Below are 25940 nucleotides of genomic sequence, written 5' to 3' on the forward strand. Positions count from 1 at the left end.
TTATTCACAGCATGGCAGATTGATTTAGTGTGTAATTTTCTTTTTACCTAAAGAATTTTTGGGGTATCTGTCTGGTCGTGTTAGGGGCTTGTTTGCTGATGGCTTTGTTCCTATAGAGGTGGCCGCCTGGGGAGAAGGGGAATCATATTTTAAGGAGATGAGATTAATGGGAGTCCGTGGAATTGGAGAGGATGAATTACACACTGTGATATGTGCAGCCAGGGAAAGACAAATAAAAGGAGCCTCTAGCCTCAGCAGGTCTGTCCCAAGCAGACAGCGGCGCGCGAGGCTGCTGGGACAGTCTGGGCTTACGCCACACTACAACGTGATAAATCCATCAATACCTTATATTTGTTTTAACAGAAATTATATCAAAGTTGTGAGAAAAATTTAATTTGTATTCTTATTGAAAGCTGTTTGAATGTATTTACTTCAACGCCTGTAATGTGTGTATTTTCATACACGTATTAATGTATGAAAAACCAAGACTTTAACACAAGGCTTGTGTTGCAATACAAGGATATTTTATTATATCGGTCTTTGATGTTTTATATAGATATTAATGATAAAGTGTTATGAATGCCGAAATTCTGAAAACCAGTCAGATGTATTTAGATAATTAAATATTTTCATCCACTGAAGGGTTTGCTTAGAAATGTCTAGAAATTTGTTCCATATTACACACTTAATACTTTTTTACATAAATGACAAATTGTGTACTTTCAACTAGTCTTTTCATGTTTTCAATATTATCCAATTCCGTCATAATTAAGCAATTTTAAAGAAATAGAGCCAGTGAAAATAATTCAGTGTAAAGTTGTTGAGCTGAATTCTGCATGTGTGTATTGTTTTACTGCACCGCCTTGTTCACAGAACTTCTTTACATTGAGCTTTAATCACTGCCAATATAAAAGAATCATCATCTAAACATTTTAATATTTTAGACCTACATGTAAGAATCTCCTTTGTGTCTTTGTCTAATATGTATTTACAAGTTTTACTTTTCTCTCAGTTGCTCCTTAATATAAATTTATACAAACAGCAGAAACAAAGTGGAGATCACTGCAACACGTCAGGTGCATAAGTTCAAGTGTGTTTATATTTTTCAGTGTAACATATCTTTAAATTTAAAGACAAACTTTATATTTATATTTAATTCTTAGCTATAAGCAGTTATTTGCACCACCCCAAGCATTTATGTAAAATAAACACAATAATCGTTTGGTTTTAGGATAAATTAAGCTATTTCATTTTCCAGTTATTTCCCCTGCAAATGCAGTTTCCATCAAATACAGAATCATATTAATTAAAATGAGGAGAAAGGCATTTAAACATTGACACATTCTCTGTGTTGTAAAATCATTTGTTTAAAACATGTTTCAGTTTGAGTTGACATTTCTACATAGTAATTTCTTCAGTAATATATTTCAATTAATGCTCTGCTAATATTAGTCACTTGTTACCCAAATAATACAGTTTTAATATTATAATTGTATTATAATTTCTAAACCCCCCTAACATTTATATTGCAATGGAAACAAGTAAAATGTAAAATAACAATGAAAAGAGCTCTGTCCTATGTGTTCAATGTGTAACTTATAATTAAATGTATTGTGTTTTTATTTCTGGTCAAATGTGGATCTGGGGGAATATTTTTCCCACCTCCTAAACAAAAAATCTCTCATAACAGCTTATGTAGAAATGATCACAGTGAATTAGTGTTTCCTGTTTACTCGGTAACTACCAGTTATTTGTGGGATTCCTCCGGCCTTGGCCCGGGTGTGCTGCTCACTTTGCCTCAGCAGTGGCTCTCCTCTGCTGATTGTGCAGCAGTGTTTGCAGCCATTCAGGGCTGGACGTGGCCGTGATGCTCGGGTGAGAGGATTATGAAGACTGTACGTGCTCCGTGTAATTAGCACAGCGCTGTTGTGGAATCGTCACTGTGTAAACTCCGCAGACTGACCTGAGGGCATCGCTACAGTCTGGGAATCCGACTGAAACAGAATAGAGAGACACACTCGCCTTGTCTCTTTGCAAACGGACAGTATTTAGAAATGCGTGTGCATGGAAGTGATTACCAAAGAGACACTGTGTTTGCTCAAATTTCGTACATTACCATTTATATGTGCCCCATTGCAACTCGCCTTTTTATTTACTCCTCGGCTCATGGAGCCAGACGAGTCGTTCACTGTACGAGTTTGACAAGCTTATTGTTCATCTTGTGTTGCAGTAGCTGTTTGTGCCACTCAGAAGTGAGCCACTGCTGAGGACTGTCAGTTCAGATTCCTCCGTGCTCGCTTGAAAACACACACACACACTCATGCGCGCGGTCTGAGCGGCAGCGAATTGAGATGTGACTTGTTTCTTCTCCTAAATGTTCCATCAACAACCTTAAAGCCCCGGGCAGAGCCACTGCTGTAAACTCACCACCCCACCCAGTTTCCCCTTCGTGAAATAAGGGCTTTAATGTATTTCTTTTCAGAGAAGGAGAAAGAAGTTATCGCACAATGATGAATTAGATTTCAATTTATTTGACTTCATTCCCAGCTTGCTGCATTAGAGGCCTGAAAACACCCCATCCAGCAGTCCGTCCGCCTGATTCTTATTAGGTTTCAGAAAACAAGGCGAGGGAATTGCATTAGTGTATCTTAAGTTAAAAGCTCTTTGCTCTTTGACCAAGTGTTTCATTGTTATTGGGTTAATCAGATTTTTGCTGTCTTCATGGAGATGCTATCGCAGGCTAGAGGCAGTGGTGGGTAACCAAAGCAGCCGCGCACAGACACTATCCAGATGGGATCAGCTTACGGTAATTTGGTTTCAGAATACATTACCAGAAGAGGCTCCTGGCCGAGAATGGCCACCCCCGCTACGAGCCAGGAGCCGGTGGCCTCTGTGGCTGCAGTGACCGGCCAAACCACCTGTCCCACTCCCACATACATCTCCCATGAGCTTTCAGGAGGTGTTGGGATGTGTGGCACTTTACTGAAGAAAACCAAATGTTTTGAAATTCTATTATATCTGTCATCCAATTCTAAATCCCTCTTCCTTATACCAACAGGGCTTTGTTGTCCAATTCATTAGAGAGATTCCTGAGTCCACTGGCCACGCTGGAGCCCTCTCATTTCTGGTATCTAGTATCATTACTTTCACTGTAAATATGTCACTCAGCTCAGGCTGAGCGGGGGGGAGGGGGGGAGGGGGGAGCATGTTGTCCCTCTCCAGGCCAAATGGGGGATGCAGAGTATATTGACACTCTCTGGATGTTCACTATTCTGTGGCTGCAGAGCTTTCAGGGTTCATGCTTGTTGTTAGCACTGAGGCTGAGCTGCCACATCAGACCCCGCCCCCGGGTGATTTATCACCCAGGTCAATAATTGGGGGAAAAAAGAAAAAGAAAAGCATGCAATATTAATTATATCATCAATTCATCTGAAATTCTGTGTATAAAATCTGTGTTGAAATAGTCACATTGCAAGTATGTTTCTGTTCATAACATCCAACATGGCACAAGTATCATTGCAGAAAATTTTAGAAGATTTTACTGTTAAAACATTCTGTCCTGAGACGCCATCGGATGTTTGGCCTCAGCTACCGAACCTATTCCACGGCATCCACCTGCACAGAACAACCACCGACCGTCACCGCACACGCGCGTCCCTCCCGATTCCTTGTCCATGTTAACCTTGGACACCTCCACCGCAGTGTGAGAATCTGTTTAAAAATAACCAGGTCCATTAGTCAAGAAGGATAATGCTAGCCTACGTGGGCTCTCATGCCCTTGTGGCAGCAGAGTGCTATCACTGACACGGTGCGTCAGCACTTCTTCCTGTTGCTCCACATTGAAGGGCTCCTCTTCATTTACACACACACACGTACACACACATGCATACACACACACACACCATAGAGCATAGAAGTTCAGAAAAATAACTGAGTCAAGAAAAGAGCTGTTATCATGATAATGCACTTGACAAAAAGCTGTAAACTGTAGTGGAGAAGTAAATGAGTTTCAAGAAGTCATCAAACTGAGAACTCTAAAAGTAAAGTTGGATGTGTTTACTGAATCGTTCGTGTTTCATAACCATTATTATTTTTGTGACGTCTATTCTGACTCATAAAATCTCTTTGGAGTAAATTTCTGGTCCATTAGTTCACACTCGGTAAGAAAATGGGATGTAGGTGGGTAACTATATGGGTGTTTATCAGTGAAGGCTATTGGTATTGAGCGGCCAGTTGTTTGAAGGTTATGTTTCGGAGCAGTAATTGAAATGCAAAATAACATTAGGATCGATGGTTAGCTTTGTTTATTTATGAAATCAATATTGAAACCCTCCGTCACCGTGGCAGCTCTGATTCCCACTGACAGCTTCACCAAGTCTCGTCTGCGTGGCACCGCTCAGCCTCGCACTCATTACAGCTTTCACACCAAGCTTTGTTTAAAAATGAAATAAATCATCACTCCTTGTGGGAAGCTGCGATCTAGTGTTTCAGGCTTGTATGTTTAAACACACAATCTGTAGTTTATAAAAAAAGATGTGTGCAAAGACTTAGCGAGAGAGAGAACAGGCGAAAGGCAGAGAGATAGTACTACGATTGCTCTCCCCTGATTTGCCCAAGGGAAGTAGATGTGACCAATAACAGCCATTAACATAGGCGTGTGCACAAAGCCAGCCATCACAGGCCTAGTTCCTCTTTGCTGAACAGCCGTCTCTATTGACGTTTCTCTCGATCCATGTCTAATATGCACCGCTCGTATGACAGAAATAACCCCAAATTACATTTTACATGACACAAACACTAAATCTTGTGCTTTAGAATATTTTTTTTCTAGGAATCATAACGTGAATCATAACTCACGTGGAATTTGCATTTCAAGACTTCACTTAATTCTTGCTTTACACACGATACAAGATAGGCTTTTGAGTCCGTTTTAATTCAGGATCAATATTTTAACGTGCTTGGTTCCAAATCCTCCAGCAATTCGACTACGACAGTTAAATACAATATATGTTAAGACATAAATAGGAGAAATGGCTTGGCTCTGACTCTCCATTACAGAAAACGATTAGAGAAAATGCTCATTAGACACTAACTGCGCTTGTCTCATTTCTTCTATTGGGGATGTTTCACTTAACTACTATAGTAGCCTCATCAGATTTTGTTAGTTCAAAGAGAGTGTGTGTGTGTGTGTGTGTGTGTGTGTGTGTGTGTGTGTGTGTGTGTGTGTGTGTGTGTGTGTGTGTGTGTGTGTGTGTGTGTGTGTGTGTGTGTGTGTGTGTGTGTGTGTGTGTGTGTGTGTCAGCGCATGCCTTCCTGCTTCCCTGCCTTTAAACTATACAACTTATTGCTTAGGTGCGTGTTTGTTGGTCACATTAAAAACGCCTCCTTATGAGTGCCCCCCCCTACAGCACTAAGTGAGATGGAATGGTCACATCGAGTGGCTGCTTGTTGAACCTGCCACTTGGAGCCTCCCTCCCTCCCTCGCTTCCTCCCTCCCCCGCTTCCTCCCAGTGCGTCCGCTGACACCAGACGTTGTGTGAACATGTATGTTTAGATGCCCCCCCCCCTCTCCCCAACCCCCCCGCCACCCTGAAAGGAGATGCATTAATTCAGGAAATACTCCCAAAGTTTAATTATTCCTGAATGGTGTGGTGGTGGATACCAGCGTATAAATCAGTTAGGCCCACCCGCCTTTTTATTACCAGCACTATTTATGGCAAATGCTGGAAGAGATGAGCCTGTAAAAAGCCGGAGGCTACGGCTGTGACTGTGTTAGACGGCGTCGGAGCAATAGTGTTTTCAGCAACGTCAATTCATTTTGCTGCCGCTTGAGTAATGTGTCTAAAACAACATTTTAAATGTGGGAAATGAAGTCCGATTTTGAACTTGATGATCATGCTGTATCATGCATGTTATTTTAAACTCAGCGCTGTGCCCTGATCAAACACTGAGTGTGAGCCTGCACCAATATTTACACACGTGATTGTGTTTGAATTATCCCGGACACCTGATAAACCTGCTAATTTTGGCCTGTTAATTCAGACTTTTATATATATATTTGTGTGTGTGTGTGTTTGTCTGTTTATATTTGGCTCTTCCTCATGATGAAGAGGATAATTTATGGAGCTCTTTGTTTTAAGCAGGTAGAGTCACCCCCCCCCCCCCTAAACAAGACCAGCCTATCAGAAGAAGATTAATGAAGTAATTTCATGCATGGCTCTATGTCTCCGTCCCCCTGTACGCACAGTCACTGTGTCTAAACCTGTGATTTACACTGGACTGTGTTAAATAGCCTTAACCCTTTATAATAATATGTCTCTCTTTGTTGTGATACACACACACTGCAAAAAAAACACAATCAGGAATATCCTTCCTCTGACCAGTCTCTTGGATCTTTGAGAGATCCTGAACATTTCTAGTGAACATTTTTTTTTTTTTTTTTTGCTCACGTTTCCTATTTTATAATCTCTCCGTGTTTATTTTACACAAGAAACCTACTGAGAGTATGTGAGAGGTGTTGATATCTGCTGGTTTTCCACATCATTTATGGCAGCTAAACAAAACTTCACCTGAAAAACCTTAAAAAAACAAAACCTTTATGAATTATTCCTGCAGTGTTAAACTGTGATGGTCAGTTAACATTGATAAGTTTTAATAAACAATGAATACTGACTTTTTAACCATTCAAATACCATAAGTAATGTTTAAAGTAAAAAGTTAAACCGTCAGAAATTTTATTTTTTGAAAACCTTATCTCTGTCCGTTTTGGACAGAGAAAGAACAGACACAGGGACAACAGACAGGGTCGTCAAAGGGTAAATAAAATGCCTAATGTAAAATAAGAAAAGAGGTGAAGCTAGGTTACATTGCATCATCGAGACTTGTGAGTCCTGTGCGTTCATGATTGTCTCTTGAAATCCTAGAGGTCCTTGTGTTTCCACACATTCGTCTCCATTCCGTTGGTCTTAGTGCGGACGACGATACTACAACATTTTCCAAGAAACAACAAGAAATTAGAACATTTTGAACTAAAAACATCCACCACCTGTGCCTCGGGTTTCAGGAGAATGTATTGTGATATCGGCGCCAGTATCACTAATGTATCACACAGCACCAGGTTGTGTCTGATGTCATTACGCACACCGGTCGTCTTAATGTCACAAGCTCTGCAGGAGAATTTTAAGACACTAAAATGTCTATAATCAGAAACACTTTTTTTCTCCCAGCACTGGACTATAATTACTTTTTCTACTTATCACGAGCCATTGTAAATTCGTGTTGTTAAATTATACCATGGTCTTACCTCATAATGGATGTAATGGAAACTAATCTTTTCTAATGAAAAGGCCGAATTAGAAATTTGATCCCAAATGTGCTGCTCGACAGGCTGGACTTATCACCGAAGCTCTTTTTTTACATATACAGTGGGATGAGCTGTCCAGTTCTGCAGGGAGCTTCCCCACTGGGTCTGTGGGAGATTAACTCTTTACGCTCTGCAGTCGGAAATTTAAGGCGTTTTCAGACACGAACTCTGGAAAATTTCCCACACAATTGGGTCCGGAGTTTCTCTGGAGTTTGCCCTTCACACCTGAATAACGCAGCAGGAGATTCTCAGCACAGACACGTTCACAACACCACAGAAGCGCAGTTTACAGTACATCAACACTGGCGTCGACCCTTATCACAAAAAGCTCTCTGTCGCGTGTCAGAAACACCATCAACCCTCCCACTTGCTTGCGGTGAATCCTCCGGAGGATCTCCTGCGGTTTTCTCACATGTGCTCATTCTGGCATTTTCTACTGGGGGGTGGCAGGGGAAACTCCGGAGAAAGTCCTGCAGCCGCTCACTCACATTTGCGTTCTCACATACAGCCCCTCCGGAGAATGTCCGAAGATTATCCAGAGTTCACTGCAGGTCTGAAAGCAGCTTCTCACATCCCCCACTGACGGTAGCTCTATCATGAGCCATTTGTCTCTCCCAACATCCTGAACTCAGCCCCTTTATAAGAACTGGATCTGCCCAGTGCGGCCCAGACAGTTTACGTCAGACAAACAGCAGCGCCTGTATCACAAGAGGCCCTCGCTTTCCTTCCAGCAGCATCTCCAGCACAGGAAGGAGCGGGGGGGGGCGAGATCAATAGATGTGATCTGCTTCTTGGCCAGCGCTATCTTGTGGTGCCGCTGGAGCACGGGCTCATGTTGTTGTAGTGGAGTGAGCTCATGGCTTTATAAAGACTTCAGTGACATCGCTGTGGTGCAGCTAAATATAATCCTCTTCTGGAGACTGAAAAACTTAATTGCCCGAGCCGCAGAGCAGCGCGGTCGCCCCCCCAGTGGTAACCCTGCACGAGCCCCTAGCCTATGGACTATTGATCCGGGGCTCTCGCTCTCCATCGGTACGATAAACACGCTCTGTCTGTCTCCCCTCTCTCCGCCCCCGCATGTATCACTTACTTTCTCTTTTCCTGTTTTTCTGTCTCCTCAACTTCCCTTTTGTTTGCCTCCATAGATCTGCACGTCATAAATCTCTGTCAGCTTCTCCTGAGTGTCTCGCATATCCGTTAATAAAGAGGCGCCTCCCCTGCCTTCAGGTCCACCCCCTCTGCTCCGTCCTCTCGCTGCCAGAGCAGGACTAATGAATGAGAAACTCCAAAATTAGGGGCCTCTCCCTCGTAGATTAGAATGGGTCCCCATGGAGTGCCGGGCTTGCCTCCAACCAAACCACAGCCGTCAACCAACCCCCCCCTACACAGACACACATACACCATATTTTCATATTCTGTCTGCAACACAAACTCAGACCTATGAGCTCATAAGTCCATGCAGCGTTCGTACAGACACACATACATTTTGCCCCAAGAGTCTTTTGGCCCCAGAGTCCCCTGATGGTCATTAACCTGGAAACCGTTGGACACAGAGGAGTCCTCCACATTTCAAGTGTGTTTTGGAATCTCCATTTCCCTACTTTCTCCCAAGGGCCACCCCAACTCCCCTCCCTGAGCTCCCAGTGCCTTTTCATTTACATTATCCCCTGTGAGAACCCACACCGAGCACCCTTGGTGGCGTACAATCATCGGTGTATTACTTAGTTTGGGCTGTGCACATTTTCAGCATGCGTCTCCTCCGCTCTCCCAAATATGAGTCCCTGGCTGCGTGTCGGAGCAGTAAGAGGTGGCAGTGGCCCCTGGAGGAGAGGTCAGCGTGGCAGCTGCCAGTGGTTTGTGGCTGTGGCGGCGAGGCTGAGCCGGGCTGAGAGGAGGTCTGTCAGGAGCTAATTGAGTTCGTCCTACCAGCGCTGACTCTGGGGCCAGTGGCTTATCAGGCCACATCGCCTGGGGCCCTCCAGACAGATCTGCCCCTACTGGGGCATCTGATATCACCATCACCCTGCCTGCCTGCAGATGTCAACCCCCACTCCCACCGCCCCTTTTCCCCTTCCACTTGCCCAGTCTGATCAGGTAGCAGGGATGTGACACTCGGGGATGAGGTTAGCAAATGTTAGAAAATGATGTTTTTTGGCATCTGGTGGCCTTGAGAGGTAAAAGGACATCAGGAATTTACTCAGTGTTTGAGCTCAGCGGCTATGTAGGTTTGTGAAATACACATAAAAAAGGGAGCGCACCGTAGAGAACAGCTAAGGCTCCCCTCAAGCAGGAAGCTCTCAGCAGGAAAACGTACAAATTGGCTCAATTAGATCCTGAATGTTCCGCATTCTTATACGACACAGTCACATGACGATCAGAGTCTTGCTGGCAGGCGAGGGAAGTCTCGAGACGCGAGGAAAGCGCTCTCCTCCTCGGTTCTCCCCTCAAAGTCGAGGAACAGCAAGTGTGAGATGAGCTGCCAGATCATTAGTCCAGCTAATCCTGGTCACAGCAGCACCGGTGGAATGATATTAGGGATCTGAAATGCTGTTAGGAGGGCTGGTCGGAATCAGATTAAAACCAAACTGTGCGGTGTGCCTTTGTGGGCCCATAACCCACTACTCAGCATGAATTTTGATCGGTACAAAGGGAACAAAAGGAGGAGGAACAGAGAGGGGGAGTAAAGGAGGGAGCGAGGGGAGGGATACTGTATCTTAGACGAGCGCTGCTCCTTTGGTCGGCCAGGCAGCAGAATTTGAAAAGCTCTTACCTTGAGGAAGGAAGTGCGACAGAGAGAACTATAGATTTTACAGCGTCAAGTCTCAGTTAGTTCAGCAGACCCTTTCCGGTCTGCTCTGTCTGTGTAGCACACAAGCTAATTAGCACCTGCCCCACATATTGAATTATTTATCAGGACCATTGCTGCTGTCAAACTATTTAATGTTCGTAATTCATTTTCTTATACAATTGTATTTATAGATTTAAATTGGACCTGTCCCATTAGAGATTACGAATATTTATAGAAATATTTTTGATTAATACGGCAGGTTCAAGTGGTTAGTATTCCCTCAGTATCATTAATCAATATATGCAGCCTTGTTAAAAACATAAGCATAGCAGTGGTATGATGTGTCATAGCAGAATGAGTTAAGGGGATTCTAGCCAGCACATGTATTATAAATGACCACATTGAGCTGGAGGAGAAACAGTTAAGACACTTATGCAATTATGCTAAGTGTCACCCTGAGGATGGCCTTTGAACCGGGGTTAAGCTTACTCTGAATTTGTGAAATAAAAGCTAAATGGAGCCATCTTGTGCTCCTGCGTTTTAATATATAGCCTTTAATAAGCCAAGTGCAGGTGCCCTATCGCACAGGTGCACATATCCATCTGAAACCGAGAACATAAAGCAGATGAACACAGAGCCGCGCGTTAATTTATGGGGATGCAATCTGCATTCATTATCACGAGCGGCAAGTTCTATTTCAGAGAGGCATGAAATTGATTCACTTTTTCAATTTTCTGTCTGCAAGGACATTTAAGAGTACAAGTGGGTCATTTTTTAAAACAGCAAATCTGACTAAAGTCCCACAATGTCATCGCTAATAGTCACATATTTTACGTTTTGTTTGAATTGAGAGGAACTGAAGGATAAGTGTGTCGGACGGCGTTTTTTGTCCCGCGGAGTGGTAGTTGTGTATCAGTTTTATATAGCGGAGGCTTTATATCGTAAGAAGAATTCCAGGAGTACTCAGGCAAAGGGCTTATTCCACAAGGTCAACGGTTTTAACAGGGGGCATTTTTTATTATTTATTTTAGCAGTTAACCTTTTTGTGAATTTCCAGAAGTGGTAGGCACCTGGAGCTCCGATGAATATACATGACAGCAGGGAAGGAAACGCGGGAATGAGATTTAATTTGACACGCTGACCCCCATCTCCACGGGCCTGGAAGCCAGGGTGAGAAAATAAGGTTGACCCACTGACCCCTGGGCCTGAACCCCTCCGTCACCCACCCTCACAATTAAATCAGCCTCAGAGAGCAGGAGGTAGTGCGGCAGACCAATAGGGGACACAGCGGAGGCCTCTCGTCCCCGGTTTCCTCTGAAGCACGCTGAGACAGGCAGCTATCGCCCAGCCCGATAGATCCAGAGAGGGGACATCCCCCCTCTCTCAGAGCTGACGGTAAACTGACATGTCAAATATGTAAACATTACCATTAGTTGGCAATATGCTAATGGAACTAATGTGCTAAGGCATAACTTGGGCTGTCTAGCTGCCACTCACTGGGAGCCCGCGTGTCTGTATTTGCATAAGCCATGCAAGGCTCAATTTTGTTAATGCAGGCAAGTGCAGGTGACCTTTCACCCCTTCCCTGGTACCCAATGCAAAGGGGTGTGTGTGTATGTAAGTGTGTGACCTCGCCTTGACCCAAGGAGGTCACCGTGTCCACACGGCATCCCCAATACATCGAGTTATCCATCTCCTCAGTCCACCGCTTCGCTTCACTTTATTTACAGACAGGAAAATGAGCTGGACGTGTCCAGGCTAAGTTTTTCTGCCCCTCGTCGCAATTTCAAGTTAAAGGTTACAGAGCAAGAATGAAATAGATTTATATGGAAGGCTTCAGAGTGCATTTTGTGGCCACAGCCAAACGGCTGCACTTTAGTCTGCACGCGTTACAGCATCGGATTGCATGTACTCCAAAATACAGTTATTAGGCAGACAGTGAAAAAGTCAATATCTTGCCATCCTGATTCCTTTTGGTTGACTGCTGACTCAAGGAGACAAGCCAAGGTCCACCTTGCTCTCTAAACTATGGAGATGCCCCCATGGTGATGCGCTCTTTGTGTCTGCACCTTGTGTGTGTGTGTGTTTGTTATATTTGAGTGCTCCCTCTCTCTTCTTCTTCCCTCTATCCCTCCCGCACTCACATTTTCTCTCGCTTTGCTTTCTCTCTGCCTGTGTGTGTGGATGTGTGTGACTGTGTGTGTGTGGATGTGTGTATTTGTACACTGAAGCACGTTTGCAGCTGCCATGGTGTGTGGCTAATGAGGCACTTACAGTAGGACCCTCCCCCCTGGTTCACTTGTTTATGAGGAAGGTTAGGAACAGAAAATTGGAAAGACTTAAATATAGATACAGGACAATAGTAGATGTGAAATACGTTTAAATCTGATTATTAATAAATTATTACCGCTTGGCCAAACGAAACCTGTGTAAACTCTGCCATCTTTTCTACAGTAGAAGTTGCATATTTATATTCAGAAACACACTTTATTTGATTGTATTTGAAAAAGATTTAAGCATGAAATCAAAGTGTTTGAGATCTACTCTAGAAGAACAGTTGAACTGTGTAGCTGAATATAAAGTATAAGTATGTTCAAATACATCTTATTTTAAAACCTAGAACATTTAACATAATGTCTAGTTAAAGGAAAGGAGCATTTGTGTTGTAACTGTTGTTGGCTGCCACATAAAAACGTTTTTCTGTCACTCACCTGATTGATGAGATTCATTTGTACGATTTGAAGACCTCTGCTAATCCTCCTCCTCGTCTCCTCCTCCCTCTCCCCTCTCCCCTCTGTGTCTCACCCCTTACCTCACCCAGGCTGCTGAATAGAATGGCCGCTGATGACCGGCACCTACCCTCCAGCTGTGGGTCTTACATCAAGACGGAGCCGTCCAGTCCCTCCTCGGTCATCGACACGGTCAGCCACCACAGCCCCAGTGGCAACTCGGACGCCAGCGGCGGCTATGTCAGCACTATGAATAACCACTCCAACGGCCTGGACTCTCCACCTATGTTCACCCCCAGCGGACTCGGGGCTGGCACCTGCCGCAAGCGCTATGACGACTGCTCCAGCACCATCATGGAGGACTCGTCCATAAAGTGCGAATACATGTTGAACTCCCTCCCCAAGAGGCTGTGCCTGGTCTGTGGAGATATAGCCTCGGGGTATCACTATGGGGTGGCCTCCTGTGAGGCCTGCAAAGCCTTTTTTAAAAGGACAATACAAGGTATTTTCCCCTCCTCTCACCACCTCCCAACAAACACTCAATACCAGTTATTCAAATCCCATGTCGCCGCATCACCAGACACAAAAACAGCCTCGGTACAAGCCACCTTTGGCCCCACAACACTGGAACGATTCACTATGTAAAAAAATCATTGGAGTGTGCAAGATGTTTTCTCTGCTCCTGAGACCAGAAACATCATAAAAAAAATCTTGTACTTGTATTTCCGTACAATGAATAAATCTAATATGAAAGGAACATTAAAAACATGCAAAACTTATCTATTATCAAAATAACTGCATTTTAAAAAGATCTGTTTCACGCTGACTTAAACGAAAACAGAAACCAAGGAATAATATGACATGGACAGACGACTAGTGAGTTATGATGACATCATCTGTCGTGGTTGCGGTGTCCTGATAGACATGACATCATCACTCAGAGGTCAGATTTTGTGGAGTGTAGGGACTGTTTGGGGGGGCTTAGAGAATGTTGCTTTATTATCCCTGTCCTGTCTATATGTGTGTGTGTGTGTGTGCACGCCTGGGGACTATGGGTGCGATGGCTATCTGCGAGTCATGATGTATCACAGCTTCTCATTAGAGAGGCAATGAAAGGCCCCCCCGCTGTGAAACTGTGCACTCCGCTCCAGATTAATCAGGAAGACGGAGATTTTGTTGAGCCTTGAAAAAAAAAATCCTCACAACAGTCACAGCTGCTCAGGTCCAAGCCCTGCTGGTGGAGCACATGCAAAAAAAAAAACTAGATAAAATAGGTAAGATGAGCCAGAGGGTCGGGTTACGGTGAAATGAGATGAGTAAGGTGGAAGAAAAAAGTAGGAACTTGATATTGTAACCGAGTGAGTATCCGCTGCTTTCAGTATATTTTTAATCAACACTATAATTTTATTGGAGAGCAGAGTGTCCGTCTAGATGTGAGGTGTTGATTTTGGACGTTGCAGCCATATCAGCTTTAGACAGTCTATGTACCTTTTGCAGGCAAACAAAAGCATTAGGCCAAAATCCTCGCCTGTTTACCCATGCTGCATCAGCAATCCTGTCTATTGACAAAAGATGAACATTTTCTCTCAAGTAACATAACTGGGCTTTTGTCCGCTGACTAAAGTACACTGACGGCAAATAATGGAACAGAAAAGAGGGCACCGGGGGAAGAAAGAGGCGTCTCTTAAGTGGAGCAATGGCCCAAAACAATTAAGAGCGAAGGTACATGGAGGGAAAAAAATGAAAGCTCCTCTTTTCTCCCCCCTCACTTTGCATTGTCGATTTGAAATCCCTCTCTTTCTCTTCTTGGAGGGCTGCCTGTAATGAGCTAATCTGCCGTCGTTTGTCCGAGCCACAGGAGTTTTGTCAATAACAATCAGCGTTTGGAAAGTGTAATTAAGGCCGAGGCTTTTCATTAGGAAGAAGGGAGGGGGCCGTCTCCAGGGACAGGCATGCCAATTAGAAACTCAGGCACGCGTCGCCGGGTAATTTCAGGGAAAGGAGGGAAGAAAAAAAAACAGGACTTCTTTAGATTGGAGAGGGACCCTGCTGCTCTTTCAGAGGAGAGGAGGAGAGGCTTAATGGCATAATAATCAGACAGGGGTCCCAAGCAGAGGAGGCAGGAGGACGGAGGGACTTTTTTTTTGGGGGGGGGGGGGGGGAGTGGAAGCCTTCCGAAATGATAAAAAGAAACGCACGCTGGATCGCTGGAGGAAAATGGAGGAGGTAAATAGCGGGGATGTATAGCCCTTGAAAGAATGAGAGGGTGCCGCTGATGAGAACTGATTAATTAAAGGAATAACGAGGCAGCTCAAGGGTGGAGTGTGAGACGACCCTCCCTAATGAGGAGAAAACAAAGGAGCTGTCTTTTCCAGCCCTTTATCACATTGTTCCATAGCACTTAGGGCAAACTAAGCCCAGTTAATGTTAACCATGGACATGACACATTTGTTATCACCTTGAGTAACTGTGCCTTTTCCTCTCGTAGCAGCAAATTCTCAATAGGAAAATTTGTATTTGTTTTTTAAAGATATCATTTGTTTTTTGTATCTAAAATATATTTTACAATTTAAGGCATTTATTATCTGAAGCCCCGTTTCCACTGGGCAAAAACCCACATGTAGCTTTTATCTGCACTCCCGGGTCAGATGACTCTGCAGTAGACACAGGATTTAAAAGGCTCCGATCGGCAAGTGATGGAAAACGTGACACCCAGGTGAATGCGCTAATTTGGCAAGACAGCGAGGCGAGAGAGTTTACGGTGCATTCGTGACATCGAACATGACTCACTGGGGGAAAAAAACTGAAGGCAAACTCCTCTACCGGCAATGGGAATGGAGTCATTTGTCTTTTTTAGCAGGTTACCTGTGTTAAATAACCCTCTCTGTAAAAGAGTGGAGCGTAATCGTCGTTGTCTTTGCACCCGCTTCGATTCCCTCTCCGGCCACACGTCCTCAGATAATCCCTCCACATTTTTCCATAGAATCCATCTTGTGTCACCTGCTCAGCCATTGAAAAGCCCCCTGAACTCTTTCGTGGACACGGTTACATTAGTCAAGGCCGGGTCCAAATTAATGTCTACCTGGATCTCCATCTGTCCCAGAAACACCCCCACCCTTTTTCTGCAGTGCTCCCTAATCACCCACCTATCCTCCCCATCACTGTCCTCACGTGGCCCACCAATCAAAATCATAAATCTCTTATTGAACCGTGTTTTTCTTCTCGTTTTGAACCCGAGTGTAAAATTGCCCCGAAAAACCAACTGAACTCGGTGGCCCTCTTTTTATATGAAGTAATAGACCTTGACAGTAAGCCTGTAAAAGTCAGTTTAGATTTTGATGAGAAATACCTGCCATTTTACTGTAATTTACTTACAAGACCTGACTTTCCCCCTCTGTGCCCTGGCATGGGTCCTGAAAAGCCATAAAATAGATTGAGACAGATACTTATCAAGAGAAGAAGGAGGGAAATCTTTTTCTTCTGCCTTCACTCCGTAATGTTATTGGTAACCATACCGTAACCTCTCTAAAGACGGATCAACCCGAGAATGGCCCTCGGGTTAAAGGGGTTCACGCCAGTATGCTTCATTTCTGAAAGTGAAACACACACAATGCTATTACTCTCTGAGCTACGAGTCCAGACATCATTTCTGAACGGTAAAATGAAACGTTTCAGTCTATTGTAACCAGAAATCCCTTTTTAAATCACTGCGTACATGTCCCTCTGTATCGAGACGTACATTAGATAGATCGTTTCTTATCCTGTTCAGAGGCACAAGCACACGGTTCAGTTTAGTTCAGTTCTCTCAGTTAAGTTCATTCCAGGAAGGAAAAAAATCATTAAATATGTAACTTTAAATAACTTTAATTACATTTTTATTTAACAAGAACATTAAAGGGCTAATCGGTAATTACCCAAATAAATTGCAGGCGTATTTAGCATGTAGCATAAATGAAATGAAAACTTTGACATATTGACGACCGACCATAAATGAAATTATAGGCTTGTTACTCCAAACATTACTGATGCAAACAAACATTTAACAGGATCAGATAATAAACTAAAGTAAATTTAGCTCTTCTGTGGTGTCAATCAGATCAGAGCAAATTCTAATCCAACGAAGTGGGACTTACTCTATGTATATGAACACTAAATCTCTCTCATATATATATATATATATATATATATATATATATATGTGTAGCGTTGACAAATGAGGTAGCCCTCCCCTCACTCTGCATTGAGCTATGAGAAGCCCCCTCTGACAGAACACCAGACGCACAGGGGGCTCGACAGGACAGGTGGACACAGTAGCACAGCGGTGTGTGAGTTTGTTGTGTGTGTCTGCCATGTGCAATAACAATGGGCTGACTCCTGTCTCAGTTAGCCACCAGGTGTGGTGTAGAGAACCCCCCCCCCCCCACCACCGCCCATAAACAAAACATCCTCAGGGACGCACAGGGTCAACTGCGGTCAAAACCACAACATAACACACACGTGCAGTCGCGATTTGCTGGGTTTTTGAAATGATATACCATAGGGATTTAAGTTAAAACAAAACAAAAATTTAATTCTCAATCAAACTCCATGTTTTATAAATATATTTAGTCCTTTACATCCTGCTGATTGGTTCGTGAATAATGTGAACACTAACCAAAAAGGCCTCCATGAATTGATTCCATCGCAGGGGCCGCTGCTGATTATCCCTCCCGCCAGCATATGGGAAATGGGTTAGGATTATTATGGTCTGGTTCTGCTACGACAACAGAGAGAGCAGACAGAGGAAAGACAATCAGGGCTCATCAGCCGACTCCCTCACACCTTTATTTACCCCAATCCCGACGAGATGAGGAGAATTAGCATAATGATTTCTAACCCAGATATAAGGAGGAATTTCTAATTATTTATAACATCTTGGGAGCCTCCGCTTGATCTGTCCAATAATGTTAACATAATTGCATAAGTTGTCAAAGGGTGTTGGAGGGCTAGTGGAGGGACGCCGGTGGAATATTACGCAGCCCTGTGTTTCTCCGTACAGGAAGATGGAGTGAGGGTCAGAGAAGTGGAGCAGCTGCAGGATGTTGGTGTGCTGTGTGGATTTGTGTCTGTCAGACTGAAAAATGAAAAAATACAAACGGACATGTTGCATGTGTGCGTTTCGGGAAATATATTGTTTTACCTGCATGTATTTGAGTGGAAGGAGAAAAAGCTGTATTTTGGGAATTATGATGATTAAATTACCTTTTTACATGGCTCAATAATCCGTTTCTGTCAGATACCGACAAAGGCATAAACCCGGGGTTCAAAGAAAAGTTTAGAAAAATACCAATGTCAAATGCTTTAAAGCTGAAAGCCCTTTCAGGAGGAGGAGGCTGAAGGAACCATTACACTGAAACCCTTTATTGAAAACCCCCCGAATACAGTAAAATGCAGGGAGTCGCACAGAAGCGGAGGAGGTGCCTCACACATCCTGTCCCTCTACAGCTAATGCTAGAGTAGAGCAGAACCGACTCTTTTATTGTGCAGCAATGAAACTCTTTCATTGCTCCGTCCTGGAATCAGACGCTGCACTTGAATAATGCATTAGGCCTCTTGCCTGTACACTATGTAAATAGTCAACAATGGGCAACAGTGGTAACAACAGGTTTGGGTCTGCTGCAGTATTATGTAAAGTGGTCGGGGGCAGCGTGCGTGTGGCTCTCCAGCCCGCTATTGAGTCCGCGGCAGGCCCCTCTGAGCGCAGGGGGACACGTCCTGCGCCCCGGGGCCCGGAGGGGACACGCGCAGAATTAATGAGGCCAATTTAGTGCTGGACCAGGATGGGGTCTACTTATGGGTCCTGGAGGACTATAGGAGCTTTGCCTCCAACCACCCCCCCACCCCCCCACCCCCCCACCCCCCTCCACCACCAAACTTTACCTCTTACCCCAGCTCCTCCTCCTGCTGTAGCCCCCAGGAAGGTTCTGTACTCGCTGGAGGACGCCCGAGCCACCTTCACACCGCAGAAATGGATTCTTTAGGAATCCGGATGATTAACAAGTGGCCGTGCTTGGTTAGCAAAAGATGATTTATTGTAGAGCATGCGATGGCAAACAGAGTACACACTGGTGTTTGTTAAACCACCGGCAGGGCCCAATTTAGCACTGGGTTCCCTTTAGTGCCAGAAAAATTGCCTCTACACAACCAATATTTAAAAATGTTCACAACATTTTGCTTTGAATTTTACTGCTCTAGGCCCTCATCGAATTTTGCGGGTGCTAACCTGGTTTTCTTCTTCTTCTTCTTGTTCTCAGGTAACATAGAATACAGCTGTCCCGCCACAAACGAGTGTGAGATCACGAAACGAAGACGCAAATCATGTCAGGCCTGTCGCTTCATGAAATGCCTCAAAGTGGGGATGCTCAAAGAAGGTAAGAAGAGTAAGAACATTTTTTATTATTCCTGCATCCACAAGATACACATAACAGCACTGTATGTATTATATATATTATTTTTGGTATAAAAAACACATTTATGCAAAAACAAAACCTCCATTCATGTGATAAGGGGAATAGTGGAATACTACGACATCACACACTCATGATGCTTTTATTTCCGAGCGAGAGATTTGCACGCAGACACCGGTTCTCGGCCGCTCTGTCCTCCCCCTCCTACCTACACAGCAGTAAATAATTTGCAGTTGAGCTGGGGACAGAAATATGCTGAATAGGTTGATCCCGCGGTCTGAGTAATAGAAATGTAACAGTATTCCGCCTGGAAGGGCTCAGGCCGGGTCCCTGAGCACACACAGTCTCAGCTCTCCCCGGCATATTGATCCACTAAATGTTTTCCGAACATCTCAGCTCTCTTCCTGTGGATGCTTTTTTTCCCCTTTTTAAGTCACACCAGCAGGGAATTCAGCGACAATTAAACATGCTTCCGATGGATTTGTCTGGCTGGGGCTCACACCCCCCACCACCCACCCTTCCTATATTGCAGACTTAGACGGAGCTCCCTGAGACCCCGAGGCTCGGCTGCTCTTCTGGGGGGGGGGGGGGGGGGGGCACCTATCCGTTCCCTCTTATCCCATTGTATTAGTGAGTGTGCTCTCACCTGCCTCTCTTTCACTCTCTGTAGCTCTTCCTCACTTGTTGGTGGCTCCAAGAAGCGCCAGACAAATGAATAATGAAAGATATGTGGCTCGGGGGGGTGAAGTGACAGTGTTGTATTTATTCAAGCCTCCTCTGGGAGCAGCTTAGGGATTCTGTAAGGAAAGATGTTATTCTTTTTTTTTTTTCTTCCTTTCCTCAAGTGCTGATGAGTGTGGGTCAGGTGGTGCTTCTGCAAAGTGTGATCGTCCCTCATAGTTATATAAATACGAGCAGATAGAAGATGTAACCATGAATGAAATTCTGCAAAAACCATACATTTTTCAATTCCCTGTCAGTCTCTTTAGAGTTTATATATATATATATATATATATTCCACCATTATCCTTCCTATTATTCATCGGAGAGCGGGATTTATAGATGCATATATATCCTTTTGCCACCTGAAGCCGGAGTCATAGCCTGTATGGATCTCCACACAGTAACAGAATCCCCTGGACTGCATGCAGCCAGATAAAGCCTCAGTGCCAGAAAGACAGAGTAATCGCATTACTATCTGATGAAAAATTTATGCCAATATATCATCTTGGTGAATAGGAGACTACAAAAATATGTAGCCGTGGCTATAAATGAATGACCAGTGTCAGGTCAGAGTTAAAAGAGTGTCAAACTCAAATATGCAGACTTCGGCTAAGCCCGAGGTTATAATGCACACTTCTGTGTGTTCAGCACATTGCCAGAATAAGAATGGCCCTCCTCTTTTACATAGCGACCGTCATCGCCAACCTCTGCAACTATTGTCACAGACTGATTGAAGCCTTGTGCAGGTGCCGCCGGAGATCGTGATTCCTCTCACAAATGATTAAACGCGCTCGTCACGATCAAACGGAAGGGATGCGAGGTGCAGTTTTGCGTCAGCTCAGCCACGAGGCAGTGTCACCGGGGTAAAATGGAAAGAGAGAGACACGTGGTCTGTGGCCACTGTAAGCTCCATGAAGCCGTCGGCTCAACGCCATGCTCGGGCCCCGGGTGTGGAGATGGTCACCGCTCATGTGACTGAGGTTGCAACTTACTTTCATTACTGCAGAAAGGTCACATTGTATCTGAATGGAAAGTCGCCTAATTATAACTCCCCAGCTCCAACAAAGTACAGTGCTGCCCCCCAATGAAACAGACCTTTCAATCCATCACTATATCTCAACAATATTGTGCAAATTTAGAGGAAGGGGTGGATATTTCTAATTTTACACTTCAAACGATGAAGTCATAGAAGCAGGTGTAGGGAAAATGCTCCCAGAAGATCAGCAGTCTAATTACAGGAGAGCTGCCTAAACCCTGTGTTGAGTCGCTGTACTTTCCCTCGACTGTATAAAGGAGGAAGTGATCAATAGAAGAATCAAATGTCGGGGGGGCAACAGGTTTTTCCTCTGATCAATGGAAACGGATCCGAGCTTAGAGCGAGAGAGAAGACAAGATACTATTGAGAGATTACATTGACATCATTCAGTGGCAGTTGCTCCCTGCGCCGACTTCCCCCCCCCCCCCCCCCCCCCCCCGCTCAGTCACACACAGAAGCGTCCACATACGCAAACAGACCCAGAAAGAAAATATTTTTTTTGTTGTAAATTAGATAAATATTTTTGGCTGGACTGACCATGGTCCAGTTTTACATCGCAGACTGACTGATAAGAGTTGAGTCCATGTTGAAGTTGGACAGCCGACTGCCTCATGATTGACTGAAGTTCCACTGATAGTTGCCAGTTTCATAGTTGGATGATCCTTTTTTTTTATTAGATTTCAGGCTGCCAACTGGCCAGTGACCACGATGAAAATTAACCTCTTGGCATATTGACAGTGTTGATATTAATATGCACCGTCCCTGAAAAATACATTTTTGTCGCTACATTTACCGACTTCTCACACCTCTTTCCCTTTTATTTTTTCAAAAAAGCTCTTAGTGACCAATTAACCATATTTTTGGACTAAGACAGTTTTTGAAAGACATCATTACGCTCAGTGGAGCGCATACACTTCCGTCAGGGCTCAACAGCCACCTTAAATTCAATTAAGCTGCACCAAATTACACACACTCTTAGATATCAGTTCCCTAAATGATGCCTAATTCTTTTTTTTCTTTTTTTTATCCAAATACATGAATTATTCCCTGGGAAAATGGGGAAAAAGTAGAAATATTTGGCAATGTTCCTGGATCCAGATATATGCACCTTACCCATACCCTTCCACCCAGTTTCATGGGAATCCGTCCAGTTGTTTTTATGTAATCTTGCTTTCAAACAAACAAAACAGGCTGAAAGCATAAGGAGAATTTTAACAGGGCAGTGCAGCAGCTCGGAAATAGTTTGGAAATGACTGTTGGGTTATATTTGATTCTTAATTGGCCTCGTTTCAGTCACTTATATCATACATACAAGTGACGACAGCCTCATTGAGAATTTTACTGTACTCAAATGGTAAAATACTTTATATGTGAGCACAGAGAGTCGGACCGAATCAAACAGATAAAGAGCTGAAACCAGCTGACACAAGGCAGAAAGCAAAACGACGAGATGCATCATGAATATGCTGCTAAGACTAATGTGGTTTCACAACTTCTCACATGGACACCTCACATGGTTCAGTCATATATAAGAATTTGACCTCGTCTAGTTCTGCACACGTCTGTTGCCTTGACTACGGACAATATATTGTGTCCTCACAGTGTAACAGTGCTTTGTGTGAAGGTAGAACATGGCGACAGTCGTGTACATTCACTCAACAAAGAAGCAAAGTGTGTTAGTGCTGATATACAATACACCTCTCATTGTCCAGCAGACATGGCATGCAGAGAACCACCACGTCCCACAATAGCCCCATTACAGTCGCATACACAACATACAGAACATGCATGCAAACCACACCACGCTCACATGTATGGTTCCTGAAATACTAGACATGTAAATGGGCACGTGTGTCACAGGCCGTCTGTTAAAAGAGCCTCCAGGATGTAACAATGACAATAGTAAGATAGTAATAAAGAAGCTTCTGCTGATAAAAGTCTCAACTTGAAATGTTGACTTCTTTTCATTACTTAAATCTAAAAACAATTAGCAGTATGAGCAGGGGATGTCAGCTCAATAGGGATGATGTAGCTAACCTGTAAATGGAGTATGTGACGAGGGTGTCACTATGGCAGCCCCTGAGGGTCAGCAGATTGGGAGGGGGCGCAGAGGCCTGACAGTTTTTCCGCTACCCTCGCTCATCACCACTCGTGATTAAAAATGCTGCAACACACTTACAAGCATGCAAAGCTGGCAACGGGGGCTCTTTGAAATAGTGCTGATGGCAGTTTAACAGGGCGGCTTCCTTGAAAGGCAAGGTTCACCATGCCTTGCCATGTGGCCTTCTGATTTTCCCAGCTAAAAAAGGGTCCGCCTAAGCCCCCCTTGGCATTGCCAACCATCCCAGACATCCTGACACTTTCCCCCAGGGAGAGACACCCAGAACAGGTGAGCGACTCAAAATAAGGGCCCCTAGCACGGCCGACCTCACAAAGTGAGTGAAGACAGGCTCTTCTGTAGGAGTGTGCTCGGAAGGGGATTATTATTGTTTTTGGAGAGAAAGAAGAGCCCCAGGTCAGCTGGCCCCAGCCCCCACCCCGAGGCCTTGGCTAATCCGTGCACAAATGCCAGCCGCCTTGGCCAAAAGCCCTCTCCCCCAGCACACTGCTTTGAAGAGATGATACCCGAGCTCACCCGCCGCTACCCTTGCTTCACTGTGTAGTAGGCCATAAAACAGCGAGATGACTTTAGATGAAATGGTACTCAACCCTTTTCACACATTCAGAACACACCTACTGTTTACTCTGGAAGAAGCGCAACACACCGGTCACTTAAAGCTTCGGGTGTCACCAAAGGGACATATGAACCTCACAAAGGCTCCTATAAAGTCCTGGACTTAGTGCCTGACAGCGCGAGTGAATGAATCCCTCTAGCTGCTCTTAATCACTCTCTTCCCCTCTCTGCCTGTGTCTGGCCCGGTCGGACAGTAAAATGAGACAGGTTAGTGCCAGGCTTTAATTCCTGTCAGCATCTGTTAATTATGGCCAGGACTGCTCTAATTAAAAGAGGCACCCATCTACCTTGATCGCTGGCTTTACACCGGCTGACACAGCCACATGACTCAGGCAGCCGAGAGGGTCGCGGGGAGCAGAAGCGCAGCCACCTGGCAGCGGCCGAGCTCATCGGGAGAGTGTCGGAAGAAAGTTTAGAAAGTGGTGACATCAGGTTTGACAGCGAGAGGAATTTTTCCGTGCCAGCAGACGTAACGGCAACATGTGCGCTGAACTGAAAAGTTCGTAAGCACTTAAACCTGAGCAGCGAATGCAGGGAGGTGAACACCATTCTCGAGACGCCTTCACAGTGGAAAAAGGATTTCTCGATATGATACACATAAAGTTGAAATTGTCATCGTGTGGGATTGTGCGTGGGTGTGTGTGTGTAAAGCACAGGTTGTTGCTATCAGATGATTCCCCCCAGTGCCTGCTGGGAAGGTTGGGGCTCTGTTGGGAATCGGGGGTAATTAGGTTAGTGGGTTGTCAGTGTCAGGAAATTGAAAGACAATCCTAATCAGATTTGTGTTTCCAGGGAATCAAATAATTTATATAAGCAGACAAAATCTCTATTCTACAGTTGCATGATAATAATACAGTTTGCTGGACACCCCCCTCCTCACCACACTCTCAGTTTTGGTAAAAGGAGCCATGCGAGATAAAAGTAATTTTTGCATAAATCCCCTGTTTGTTGAATAAAGGCCAGCGTTTCCAACAGACATCATCTGATTTCCCTTTTCCGCACTGGGCGACCTCCAATCGCCATGCATGGGACACATCCAAACTCATCCTCTCCAAGAGCACTCGCTGACGGACAAATTGTATTAGGCTCATTTGCGGTGGCTATACAATGCCCGGGTTTGACACCGTCCTCCCTGTTATAAAGTGATGAAATCATCAAGGAAGTGCTCTGGCTGCTGGGTGTTGTTCGCTCAGAGGACGCGCAGGGGGCTGACAAATTAACTCCACCACCACCGCGAGCATTTCATTGAACCTTTTCTCCTCCACCCTTTAGTATTAAATTTGTTTTGGGTGTGTGTGTGTGTGTGGTGGGTGGTGGGAGGGGGGGTTGCATTATGCATACAAGGTAAATTGAAGGGATTCTCCCTCTTGACAGGATTAAGATATCAGGGATATTTAGGCTGCACGGTCACAGTGACACTCAACGGGGCAGGATATAAATGTTTGCATACAATTACATTAAATAACCAAATACCTGCCCGGTGGTATCAAATAAATAGAAGAGTGTAGATGAAATATTTTAACTATGTTGAAAATTAATAGAATAGAAAAGACATCCAAATGGAAACATCCTTATCAAATAATGAGATAATAAATAACTTATGTTATGATGAGGTCGGTTTGACATTTACAGTATCAGTGTGGAACCTGGGCCCCTAGGTGTGGCCGGGGGTGATAAGGCCTCGGTGCTCCTCCAGTGAAAGAGGGGTGAAATAAGGGTCTTTTATGGGAAAGCAATACCTAGTTATCTATCTGCTGTATGACAGTGGGTGTTTTGTACAGTGTGTGTGGGGACTGTGTCTTTGCTTGTAGGCTGGTAAAGTTTCTTTTTTCCGGATCCCGACAAGCACACACCTGAGACCGCTCTCTCTCTCTCTTACACACACACACACACACACACACACACAGACACGCAAGGAAGCATGTAGCTGGCAGCTAATTAGTATGCTGTCTGCCTCGACCAAAAACCTAAATAATTAGAAGGCCAGTCTGTGAGATCATTGACCCTGCGTTAAATATTCATATGTTTAGACCTGCTCTGGGCTCAGCTGTGTCACAGTAGACCAGCCAGGCATGGACCACATATGGGAAGGCAGCCGCGCCTCTGACACATTCGCACACA

General features: G+C 44.5%; 1 protein-coding gene across 7 annotated transcripts in view; it reads left to right on the forward strand.

The window, feature by feature from the left end:
* esrrb (estrogen-related receptor beta) overlaps positions 1-25940 on the forward strand; it is a 47587-nt gene that overhangs the window by 4211 nt on the left and 17436 nt on the right. For 3 of the 7 annotated variants that reach the window (XM_034576876.1, XM_034576878.1, XM_034576874.1), the window contains 2 exons: positions 12973-13382; positions 19174-19299. In XM_034576876.1, the coding sequence (XP_034432767.1) occupies positions 12973-13382; positions 19174-19299 (536 nt within the window). Of the gene's footprint in view, positions 1-3058; positions 3128-12972; positions 13383-19173; positions 19300-24001; positions 24027-25940 lie in introns of those variants that run through there. The other 4 variants (XM_034576872.1, XM_034576877.1, XM_034576873.1 and 1 more) reach the window with 3 other exon arrangements.

Source organism: Hippoglossus hippoglossus, chromosome 22, assembly GCF_009819705.1.
Source record: "Hippoglossus hippoglossus isolate fHipHip1 chromosome 22, fHipHip1.pri, whole genome shotgun sequence".
Lineage (NCBI taxonomy): Eukaryota > Metazoa > Chordata > Actinopteri > Pleuronectiformes > Pleuronectidae > Hippoglossus > Hippoglossus hippoglossus.